The 12784-nt window shown below is 33.3% G+C and overlaps 1 protein-coding gene across 5 annotated transcripts in view; it reads right to left on the bottom strand.

Annotated features, from left to right (window-relative positions):
• Positions 1–12784, bottom strand: part of ARHGAP5 (Rho GTPase activating protein 5) — a 106269-nt gene that overhangs the window by 22400 nt on the left and 71085 nt on the right. For 4 of the 5 annotated variants that reach the window (XM_022553469.3, XM_022553470.3, XM_022553468.3 and 1 more), the window contains exon 7: positions 1–12784. This exon is cut by the window's left edge and continues 22400 nt beyond it. In XM_022553469.3, the coding sequence (XP_022409177.1) occupies positions 12457–12784 (328 nt within the window). In that variant the 3' untranslated portion in view covers positions 1–12456. The other variant, XM_089907584.1, reaches the window with a different exon arrangement.

Genomic DNA, 12784 nt, shown 5'->3' with positions numbered 1-12784 from the left:
CCATGGCTACCATATGCACATGGTTTTGAACTGAGAAGCAGGCACTAGGGCAACACAAGATGATGAGATGGGGCTCACAATGACTTGCTTGTGCAACTTAATTGGGTCCTCCAGACCCACTAAGGCCCAATCACAGATGTGCCACTTCCATCTTATGATAGATTGCTGCTGGGTCCATCTGACCTCAGGATGACTTGATGGATTTGACAGAACCTACCTCATCTTAAATAGTTCTGGCCACATGGTCACTTAATAGTCCATGATCATGCTTTCTGTCTTTTCCATGGCCCATAAGCATGCCAGGAGCTTTCTAAAAAGTATGCAGTTCTCTGCTGCAGATGATATGGATTGCTTCAAAATCCTAAGAAACTCTGTTTTGATTCTTCTGTTGGGGAATGATACCATAAATGCCACATGTTGTCTTTTCCCATCATATACCTAAAAATATAGGTAACTCTGCTTATTTGTCTTTTCAAAGATATGAGTTGCGGTTAACATATACACACTACTGTATATAAAATAGTTAACCAACAAGGACCTACTGTATAGCATAGGGAACTATACTCAATATTTTGTAATAACTTATAAGAGAAAAGAATCTGAAAAAGAATATATATATTATATATATATATATATATATATATGAATCACTTTGCTGTATACCTGAAATTAACACAACACTGTAAATCAACTATACTTCAATAAAATAAAATTTAAAAAATTTCACATTGGGGAAAGATTAAAAAACAAAAAGCAAACAAAGATATGAGTTGTGGCTTTACTCTGTGTGTGTGTTTTCTACTTCATTACTTTTTACTCTTTTTCTGTACTGATAATTTAGGTTTCCTAATACATGCATTGAAAGCTATAAATCCTGTTTATAATATACGCATTCAAAGCCATAAATCTCCCTCTAAGCACGGCCCTAAGCAACCTCCCACAATTAACATCCCACGAGATTTGATGTTATTTTCATTATCTTTTAGTTCAAAATATGTTTCATTTCAATTTCTTTCTCACCCATGAACTTTTAGAAGTATATGCTTAATTTCCAAACATTTGGAGGCTTTCTTATCTTATTGTTAATGATTTTTACCTTAATTCTAATGTAACTGGAGAACAAACTCTGTGTGATTTTCATCCTTTGAAATTTATTGAGATTTCCTTTGTGGTTCAGTGTATATTCAATTTTGTTAACAATTTTTTTTTTTTTTTGCAGTATGCAGGCCTCTCACTGTTGTGGCCTCTCCCGTTGTGGAGCACAGGCTCCGGACGCGCAGGCTCAGCGGCCATGGCTCACAGGCCCAGCCACTCCACGGCATGTGGGATCTTCCCAGACCGGGGCATGAACCCGTGGTCCCCTGCATCGGCAGGCGGACTCTCAACCACTGCGCCACCAGGGAAGCCCCAATTTTGTAACAATTTCATGTAAATATCTACAATTATTAGGTGCCATGTGTAATATAGGTCCATTATGTCATGTTTGCTTACCATGTTCAAATCTTTGATACCTTCAGATATTTTATTTGCTTGTTCCATCAGCTATGAAAGAGAGGTGCTAATCTCCTACTTGGATTGTAAACTTTTCTCTCTCTCCTTGTATTTCTTTTTTGCTTTATTTATTTTAATGCTATGTTATTAGGTGCTTCCAAATTTAGAATTGCTATCTCTTCTTGCTGAATAAACCCTTCATCATTATTAAATGGTCTCTCTCTAGTAATGCTTTTTGCGTTATATTTTACTGTCTGATAATAGCGTGGCAATACCAGCTATGAGTATTTGCATGATATATTTTTCTAAAATGCCTTTTTATCTTTTGACACAATCATATATTTTTCTTATTCCATAAATGCAAATTAGTCACTGATTTTTGAAAGTTGAACCAACTCTATTTCTCCCTCTTAATATCTTGCTAAATACAAATACTTAAGATTTTTGCATTTATATTCATGAGATTGCCCCATAATTATGCCCTTGTTGAATTTAATTATCAAGATTATGTTGGCCTCATAGAATCAGTTAAAGTATTTCCTCCTTTTCAGTTCTGCTAAAGACTTTATATAAGATTTGTGTTATTTCTCCCTTATTTGGTGAAATTCACCAGCAAAGCCATGTAGGCCTATGTGTGTCATGAACTTTGAAGTTACAGATTCATTTTAATAGGTATCAGTTGTTTATAATCTTTTTCCTTTTAATATTTCTGATCCTTATGACTTTTGGTGGGGCCCTTGTAAATGCTTGCAATTTTGTCATTTTTTAATCCAGTCTGATTCTCGTATCACTTAGAACATTTTTTTTAATTCAATGTACTTATTAATATATTTGGGTCTAAATGTACCATAATACATTTGTGTTCTATTTGCCTTTATTCTTTCTTCTTTTTCTCCCCTTTTTATTAAGCATTTTTTATTTTCCCCCTTCTACTGACTTTGATGTTAGACTCTTTTTTACTATTATTGTTAACATTAGATTTACCAAGGTATTTTTCATTGCTTTTCATTCTTCTCTCTTTCCTACATATCAGCATTCCATTGGAGATTCCTTAAAGGCTAAATTTTTTGTTACTGAATTTTAGGTAAAGATAATTTCACTGTTCTTTGGCTTCTAATATTTTGATTAAGAAAGCAGATTTTAGTCTAAGCAGTACTCTTTCAAAGGTGATTCTTTTTCTCTGGTTGCTTTTATAATTTTTTGTCCAGTTTTCAGCAGCTTTATTATGATATGCTTAAGTATGGATTTCTTTTTCTTTCTTGCATGGGGTTAATTCACAAACTTTGAATCAGTTGCTTGCTCTCAGATAGCTGTGCAAAGATCTCAGCCATTATCCATTCATATAATCCTTCTACCTCTTTCTCTTTCTGCGAAGTTCATTAAATTTATCACAAAACTCTCTTCTCTGTATTTTTATTCTTTCAGTTCTCATTTTATTCTATTTTCTTCTGACCAGTCTTTCACGAATTCTATCGTCAGCTGTGTCTAATCTGCTATAAGCTCATCCTTTGCATTCTTAAATTCAATTAATATATTTTTTGGTTCTCTAACTTCCATTTGGTACTTTTCTGTACTTTCCCAGTTATCTGCTGCAATCTCCATCTTGACTTTTATCTCCTTGGGCTCAGTTAGCATATTTTAAATTTTGTGTTTCTGTTACTTTTAATACATGTTGCCTTATCTCCACACATGACTTATTTTGTAATGGACACCAAACTTGAGGTCTTGAACTCCAACTTCTGCCCACCTATGCCTACACGAGGCCATCAGAAGTATTGCTCAGTTGCTCAGCTACCTCCTACAGAATTCTCAAAAAAACCCAAGGGGGAAGTGATTCCAAACACAGGTTTATCTATCTAGGCATCTTTTCTCTCCAAACTCCTGGCTGCAAATCTTCACTATTAGCTGCAAATCTTCACTTCACTATTAGTTTTTTGATGGACTTCAAATTGATTTTTTTGAAATAATTTTGTCCATTTTTTTCTTTCTAAGTGTCCTAAGTTGAAGAGTTGGTCCAAATGACCTTACCTGGCATTATTATAAATGGAAATCCCTTCTTGTTACTGAAGTCATTTATATTCTAACTATATAGGAACCTGACTTTTTGTAAGAAAAAAGGTGGCTTGATAAGGGTGAAGATATGTGGGAACTGTGGTAAAACAAAACGAAACAAACTTGTGTAACTTTTTTTTTTTTCCTTTAAATTCCACTTGAGTGTTATGTTCACATAAAATGCTTTTCTTTCTTTTGTGGAGGGTGGCAAAATAGCTCTTACATGCAAAATCTATGCTGCAGTAAAGTCATCTCGATGACAATTAACATTGTTTGAATCAAAAGTAATGTCAAGCTGCTTTATACACTTTCAGTACTATCAGAAGTTAAAACAAGAAGTGAATCCTTCATTTCCAAATTTGCACTGGATGTACTTTCCAAACTTACACTATAATTCCAGCAGGATTTTTCGGACCTTGATAAAATTGCAAGGGAAATTTCTATATCTAAAAATATATTTGTGCAATTGTGGAACTTCCAAACTTCAATTGGAAATGATTTGCAATGCAATGACGTTAATTTTTGTCAGTAGAAATACTGTGGACATTTGTTTTCTCTTAAGTGTCTATATAATATTTTTGGTTTTGGCCTCTTGGCCTACAAAGCTGAAAATATTTACCATCTGGCCCTTTATAAGTTTGCTGGTCCACACCCTAATACTTCAAACTGGTAGGTTTTCCATCATTATGAATTATTACTTAAGTGAAATGAGATGCCCTTTCCTCAATGCATCCTTCATTTTGTTCTCCTCAGAGTTCCTCTCACAAATATATTTATATAGTTTCTAGGCTATATAAAATCTGTAATGTGCAATTTCATCTGATTCTGTAAGACTTTCTCACTTTGAAGAAACAGATTTTCTTTCAGTTTTAAATTGATATACACTATAACTCATTCCAAGGCCCTTCCCACCGTCACTGCATTAACGGTGACTTAAGCATGACTACTCTGGTCATATTCAAACACTGTTTGGAAAAGCCTTCACACACACACACACACACACACACACACACACACACACACACAGTTTCTCACACAGTTTCTTTCCCTTTTGAGTCCAGCAGCCACTGGATTCCACTGCTTCTGTGATATTTCCTAGAGGAGCTACCACAGTCAGCACACTCATACAATTTCTGTCTAGTACAGGTTCTCTGACATGTATTTTAAAGATTTCTTTACAAAGGCTCTCTCTTATCTGGTACAAATATAATTTTTCATTACAGGGAGTTTTCTGACATTTACTGAGATTTACTCTAGCACTTAGTGCTTTCTCACTCAGTACACATATATGATATCACTCTGTGTGAATTTTGTTACACTTGGAACTGTGACTTGGAAGTGAAGGAAATGCACAATCACTGCATTCATAACCCCCACTATGAACTTTGATGTGCAATTGTGCTTTGATGTCCTATTGCTGTGTAAATTACCCCCAAACTCAAAACCCACCTATGCCTACAGGAGGCCATCAGAAGTATTGCTCAGCTGCTCAGCTACCTCCTAAAGAATTCTCAAAAAAACCCACTTATTACATTTCTGAGGTACAGGAATCTGCAAGGGATTCAGCTCTGCCTGTCAGAAATGTTCCGCTTAGCTTTTTCAGCCTTTCTAAGCTACAACATTTAATATCTTGACAGGAAGACTGGCTATTCTTTCAAACCTCCAATTTTGTAACTCCAGCCCTATGCAATCATTAAAAGCATAGCTGGTTTCTTTTTCCCTTAACATGGCCCTCTGCCTGGGCCAAATCCAGATCCCCAGACTATGCCCTGATACTGCAAAGGAAATAAGGGAGATTAAAAAAAAAAAAAAAGGTTTTTGATCTTCCACTAACCTCTGAATAGTTCTCCCCTCTGTGAGACTGAAGTCTATTTTAGAGTCAGTCATTTCCATATCACACTGATGGCTTTAAAAATATGGCCTTCGAAAATTATCTTGCTTTTTTATATGTTAGATGGTGTAGTTTTACCTGCTGTGACCTACTACATCCCATTGAAAATAGAACCTCTACATTGTTTGTAAGGCAAATATTAAAGTGGTATAAAAATGAAAATGACGACTTTGGAAAATTCAGGATGTATAAAGTTAGAACACTAAAAAACATTCTACATACAAATTACTCTTTTTCCTCCAATTCCTTGCCCTATTCCCTTTATTATCATTTTCCTATTTCTTTGATAGAACCCTTTTATTCACAAAAAGGGGAAGAAGGAATTGTAAATACTTGAATTTTCTAGGAAAAAACATTAAAATTTCCTTACTAACAAGCCCAGATCTCTGCCATTAAAAAGCTTAGTTTTAACTAGATTATTACAATGGATGATTATAAAATTGCTCAGTAACTATCAAGCCTACATGATATAGTTATGAGTTTAAATTTGAATACCAAGGCTTTTTCTATGTAATTAACCCTTACCATATGAAATTTTTCTTCTGGAAACTCCATTTTGTCCTCCCTAGATGGAATACAAAAGCACATGACTGGGAATAAATCTGTTACACTTGCACTTCAGAGATTTGTATAGTTGGCTAGCTTCTGGATAGCCTGATTCTTAAAAAGCTCCCACAAGTGATTCTGATGTATGGAAACCATTGCTATAAACAGAAAAACACTCAAAGGCCAGCATATTCTTAAAACTTGAGAAAGGTTATTTTTACCTGAAGGAACTTGTTTGAATTTAAGTATGAATCTATTACGATTTGCCATTATAAGCTTCATATAGCACTTAAATATAGACTAAAAACAACCAAAAAGATTTCAGAAGTAGAGATCTGCAGTTTGAAGAGATGATCCATTAAATGATGGTCACCTATTACTAGATCCATTATGGACATGATTTTATTTTAGGGTTAGCAGTTTAAAAATATTAACCACTTCATTAACCTATGTAACAACTTATTGACGTACTTATTATATGTATGATTATATATGATTAATATATAGTGTGTGGAGATGGCAATTACTGCCCTCAAAAATATTACTTTATCCTTGAGAAATAAAGCTATGAAAGCAATTCAGTTCTGATGTATAAAATTATATCATCATTCCTACCTTCTAGATGCAACGTTTTAATAATTTATTATGATCTTTCAAAAAACTATTCCACATAGCTCTCATTACTTACGACTAAAAAAAGATGATCTCCTTTGGGAAAAAAGGCAGCATGAACAGCGGGCAACTGTCATCATCCTTCATAAAATTTTACTTTGACCTACATTACTTTGTGTTACTCTATCATACATTATTCCACCTGGATAAAACTTGGAAGATCCTAATTCTACTAACCATCTGAGGCAGGGATCAATCAACTCAGCTCTGTGGACCAAATCCAGCCTGCTGCCTTTTTTTTTTATAAACACAGTTTTATTAGAAGGCAGTCGTGTTAATTTATTTCTATATTTTTCTGGTTATTTTTGCACCACAGCAGAGTTGAGTAGTTCCAGAGACTGCATGACCTACAAAGTCTAAGACATCTACTGTCTGTCCTTTCACCAAAAAGTTTGCTCACCATGATCATAATTATCTAAGTGGATTTTAAAGTAACTTACAAGTCATTTTGCAATAAAGAATTGGATAGGGACTTGCCTGGTGACGCAGTGATTAAGAATCCGCCTGCCAATGCAGAGGACACGTTTCAAGCCCTGGTCCGGGAAGATACCACATGCCGTGGAGCAACTAAGCCTACAAAGACATTTATTTGGATAAAATGAAATACCAAGAATCTAGAGATAAGGGAAACTAAGAGCTCCAAATTTGAAACTGATAAGATAGTTTAAAAACTGGTAAGGGGGGGGCTTTCCTGGTGGCGCAGTGGTCGAGAGTCTGCCTGCCGATGCAGGGGACACGGGTTTGTGCCCTGGTCCGGGAAGATCCCACATGCCGTGGAGTGGCTGGGTCCGTGAGCCATGGCCGCTGAGCCTGCGCATCCGGAGCCTGTGCTCCGCAATGGGAGAGGCCACAACAGTGAAAGGCCCGCGTACCGCAAAAAAAAAAAAAAAAAAAACTGGTAAGGACCTAAAAAATACTAAATAGTTAGGACAGAACATTTAGTTCAAGGTCATAAGAAAATGATCTGGGTGTGTGTGTGTGTATATATATATATATATATCAATAATATATACATTATTGATACTATGTATAAAATAGATAACAGAAAAAAAAGAAAATGATCTGGTGAGTACAGATACATAACTAAAACTAAGTTTGATGAATTAGTAAAGCAATTAGTAAATATATCAATTGCTAATCCAACATCACTTGTGCTGGAATAAGATTTAACACAAAATAGAAATTTGAAAAAATAGGTTTTAACACTAAGGGAATCTTAACTAAGTATCAGATAAACTATTAGAACAAGAAAGCCATTATTAAATAGTTCATAATAAATTTATGAATAAATTTTATGAGGCAAATAAAGCTGAATAGAAAAACTATACTGTGCGAATAAACAAGTATTAGGTCGTTTCTAAAGTACGAATTCCTTGACAACTACTTACAGCAAGAAGTGCGTATACTGCAAGTCTTGGCACTCTTCTAATGATGAGTAAAAAATAACTAAACCAGAACTGCCAGCACTGCATTAATTTCAAGGTTTATAATTTTATACATTAAACTTAGTTATAACTGAAATACTACCTTTGACTACCATTGATTAGCTTTTCAAAATCATTCCTACTGCCTGCAAAATTTCTACAGACTAATATTGAACATTTTAAGACTTAATGTGAGAACTGTGGATCCTTCCCACCCAGCGCCACCCCCCAAACACACCCCAAGAGTTAAAACTAATATTGTAAGGGAAAAAAAAATGGACTCGTGCTTATAGAATGATGATGAGGACCAACTGAATAGTGGATGTTCCCAAAGTTCCTTAGTTAGTAGATTTTTAACTGCTTTAAAAAGATCATGGTACTTGGATCACATCTAATGACTGGATATTGGATATGAGATGTCATTAATGCTTGTACAGTCTTCTCAACTACACACAAATCCTACCATAACAAATCAATTTTGAAGAGTAGTTCCTTCCCTTATTAAACCTTAGAAAATTTTATTTTCAGACATTTGATAAATTGAAAATGCTAAGAACTTTAACAGTTCAGACACAATAAAAAATTTTAAGTGTCCCATAAAGTTCTGAAACAAATCAGAAATTGTTCAGCCTAAGAATTAAGGAACTTAATTAAAAGGATTAAACTCAAGATAAACAAATACAATGATTCAGGTCAAACTGACCTCACCAGATCCATAGAATCTGACAACATATACCTATAGAAGTCTGACTTAATATTCATAAACCATGAAGAAAATAAAAATATTGTTGTTCAATGTTAGCACCTCTGTTATAAACTAGAATAGGCTTCAAAATATTTTCAGTGGCTCAAAATATGTCTAGCCACAGCTCGAAATTCCAGGTAACATTTGAGTCTTAGAAATCTGTGCAATCCTGTTTTCCTAAACGTTTAAAAATTAATTTTCATCTGTATGTATACATCCAGAATAAATTTTAGATCTCCTCTCATGGGTACAGTAAAAGCTCAATAATACACTTCCCTAATAAAATTTTCATCACAATTTTAAAAACATTTTCCTATTTTATGAAAAAATATTAGTTGATTTTTACCAATAAAATGGTAAAATTAGAGGCAACTATAACTTAAAATTACACAGCTTCTTAATGTTTTATTCACAGCATTCTCCATACAGAAGAAGCTTCACTGATATTTAATTTACTGCAGCATCCTGTTGGTGAAGCACAAAATTACATTAATTATAAACGAAGAAACAAAGCACTTTTGACTTTTTAAAATTATATATATATATTTATATCCAGTTGACAAATAGCATCACAATTATTACTGTATAAAAAACTAAAAATCACATGGAAGCTAAGGCCTAAGTTCTTATTCCAATTGTTCCTTTTTGTTCCTATCTAAGAGATATTAGAAATTAAATTGCAGTACCTCAAAAAAAAAGTCTACATTATTTACATACAGTATGGAAAATAAAAGCTGCTTTTTGGCTAAGTTAGATTGCTGCTACCTACATTATTTACATTGTAAATGTTGGAAAAAATAAGCACTACTAACAAATACCATTTCAAATGAAAATATGTTGTGCCTGGAATTTTGTTCTAAAATTAATTGTATATCCTAATAAGTGTTTGTTGAACAGAATTTGACTTCCCATAAATCTACTGAAAATTTGAGAATTCCACTACGCTTCTTTATATTGCTAATCTAGATACCGTTAAGTACAATACTGTAATAATTACAAGCACTGAAGCTTAAATGAAACGATGGCAACATGTGTGTAGATGGAATTTTATTTAAAACTGTAAAATATAATGCCTTAATGTTTACGCATAATTACGAGACTACCTAATATTCTTTTCATCCTTTAAGAAGTTTCATATATGATAGTTCCCTAAACAGTGAAACCTTCCAGTAACTTACCAGAAAAAAGTTTAATCATATTATTTTGTTTTTAGCATTATTTTTCTAATATTTAAAAACATATCTAAACCCTTGGCAAAAACAAACGCAATCAATTCAGTGTAACAGACTGAGCTTTAAACCGTATTTTAATTTTCAATTAACTGTAACCTATCTGTTAAGTGAACCAAAAGTAGAATTTTAAATGACCCACTATGAAGCTTTTCAAATCAATTATAGAATGCATAGAAAAGTGGAGATAAATTTTTGGGAAGGTGTAAGGTAGTAAATGTGGAAAATGGTAAATGCTAGTTTCAATAACAAAAGTTGTACTAAATGCACATGAAAGTTAAATTAACACAGTATAAAAGAGAATAGCTTAAATAAACTGGGATTCACATATTACAATAGCAAAGTTATGACCAAATGAACTGAAGAAATGAACAGTTCTGAAAATTCTCTTTTCAGCCTACTTCCAAAAGAAATAGTCAGGCTTTTTTCCTGTACATAGTTTTGAGCTTTGTCTATACCATATATAGTAGAAAAATAAATTCTTTAGCAACCTAGAAACAGTTTATAAAACTCTTAAAGTTTAATTTTCTTTGCCAGACATGCCGATGTTAAACTGACAGCTATAAATTAAAGCTATATAGACAATAGGTATAAGTAATATAGAACAGGTTAAGAATACTACATTTACCAGATTTTTCTTTTTAAAAATTACTGTACTTTCTTAATTCCTGTGTGCTTTGCAATAGGAATAATAGGGACTTTGTTTTCTTAGAAAAGATAATAACATGTAAGAGTATAACACAAATAAGATAATTTATAATATACATGTACTTCAACAGCAGCCTGGTTCATGTCAACATCTTGATTCTGAAGTTAAAATTAGAAGTACAATACCTAGGACATAACAGTTGGGAAAGACAATATTTATTTTAGGAAAAAATGGAGTAAATCAAACTCTTAGGAGCCTCAAATCTCAAAATCATCTATTTACTACAGTACACATAAGACAACCTTAAAATTGCAGTATGAAGATTACAATGTGGACCAAAGAATTTTTTCTTTACTACACAAAATATAACCTAGCAACAAAAAAACCATTTTTTCCCTTTCTGGGAAAAAAACTGGCATGGTTTGATAATGAACAAATTTTGAATAAAGCCTAACAAAATTTACCTATGCCACTTATTCTGAAAATTTTATCCATAATTTCGTGTTCTGGTTGTAACTTCACTAACGAAATGTTTAACCTCCAAAGCAGCAGTCATTTACAGCAAATCTGGTACCAACATCAAAGGAAAAAATTGGTTTAAAAAATGGTGCAAAAGCCACTTTGGATTTTAGTACAACATATCACAGAAAAGAATATGAATACAAGTATGCAACTTTATATATACATACTCCAAAGAGGCTGTCAGTACCCAAAGTATTTTTATTGCTATATTAGCAATGGATTTTTGGATATGTTTTTAAGGGCCACATAAAAATAGATTCAAGGGACAGATTTAAATTGAAATCCTAGATTAAAATGTTTGGTTTAAAGAATTTTCTACAACAAATTTCATGTTTATGTATGAAAAGTTATATAACCTTATATGAAAATGTCATGAAGTATTTTCTACACTATACTAAGTGTATTTCCCGAGAGGGAAAAAATTAAAATATCTAAAATATATTAGATTAAGATTACAAGACCATAATAGATCTTTTGAACATGCATCTGTTTACAGAATTAACAGTATACAAGATGTTTGTTTCATCATGGACTATAAAGAAATGAGTTGGTGACAACTATCCTTTGCACAACATTATCAACTCACTTTAGCCACAAGCATGTCCTTGGTATGTGTGTACAAGAAATATATCCATTTACCCCCATCAGATCATCCACAGGTTTACTTAGAAGATGAAGGTGCAGAAATATGTTAAGTGTACTTTTCTTTCTTTCAAACAACATCCCAAGCATGGCATAAGTAGCCTGAAATTATAAAATACTTAACTGGGCTTTTAGTTATCTATACAGACTGATAAAAGTAAATTAAGTTGCTCAAATTAGCACATCAAATAACAAAACCAGCCATAAAGCAGGCTGGAAAGCATTAAATGTTTCATATACGTGAGTTTTTAAATCATTTAATTTCTATAGAAAAATTTTATTCACAATATAATGTGACAGAAAATGCCACAGGAATGATATACTGATTGCAATAAGGTTGCATGCAACAGCAGCTTTGTATTTTATAGCTATTTTTGTTTATAAAAATTAAACCTCTCCAGTCATGCTTATCACATGGTCTTAGATTTGTAATATAAATGAATAAGGAATACCATATAGTTCAAAGAGAAAATGTTTCATTATTTTGAATGTGAATTATCTGTAAGAAACATGAAGTATACTACTGAACCCTGAAACATGCATGCCTAGATTTGCTTTTGTCCAATTTCAGGCTGTCTGCAATCACTTCCTACTTATATAATACCAAGAGGATCCGTCTGTAACTGTGGTTGTATCAGCTGAGGTTGCAATGGTGGTGGTAACTGAAGCGGTACCATTGGTTCCACCAACTGTCCTGGGTTTGAAGGTGGTGGAGGAGCCACAGTGTTCGCAGTTTCCACAATTTCTCCATTGTAAAAGAAAAACTGACACTGTTGAATGAATGTTTCAACGACAGATTGATGGATCTTCGTGGTAGACAGAAACTCTCGATTTTCAAAATCAGGTCTCATCAAAGTTGGCCAAAAACAGATGGATAAGTTGTCTGCTGTCATTAGGTTGACTTTATTATGCTGACTGACC

This window comes from Delphinapterus leucas, chromosome 2 (genome assembly GCF_059928025.1).
Source record: "Delphinapterus leucas isolate spDelLeu-1000000601 "Yukka" chromosome 2, BTC_Dleu_Yukka2, whole genome shotgun sequence".
Lineage (NCBI taxonomy): Eukaryota > Metazoa > Chordata > Mammalia > Artiodactyla > Monodontidae > Delphinapterus > Delphinapterus leucas.
Note: the sequence above shows the minus strand (reverse complement) of the source record. Positions and strands in the feature narration are given on the sequence as shown.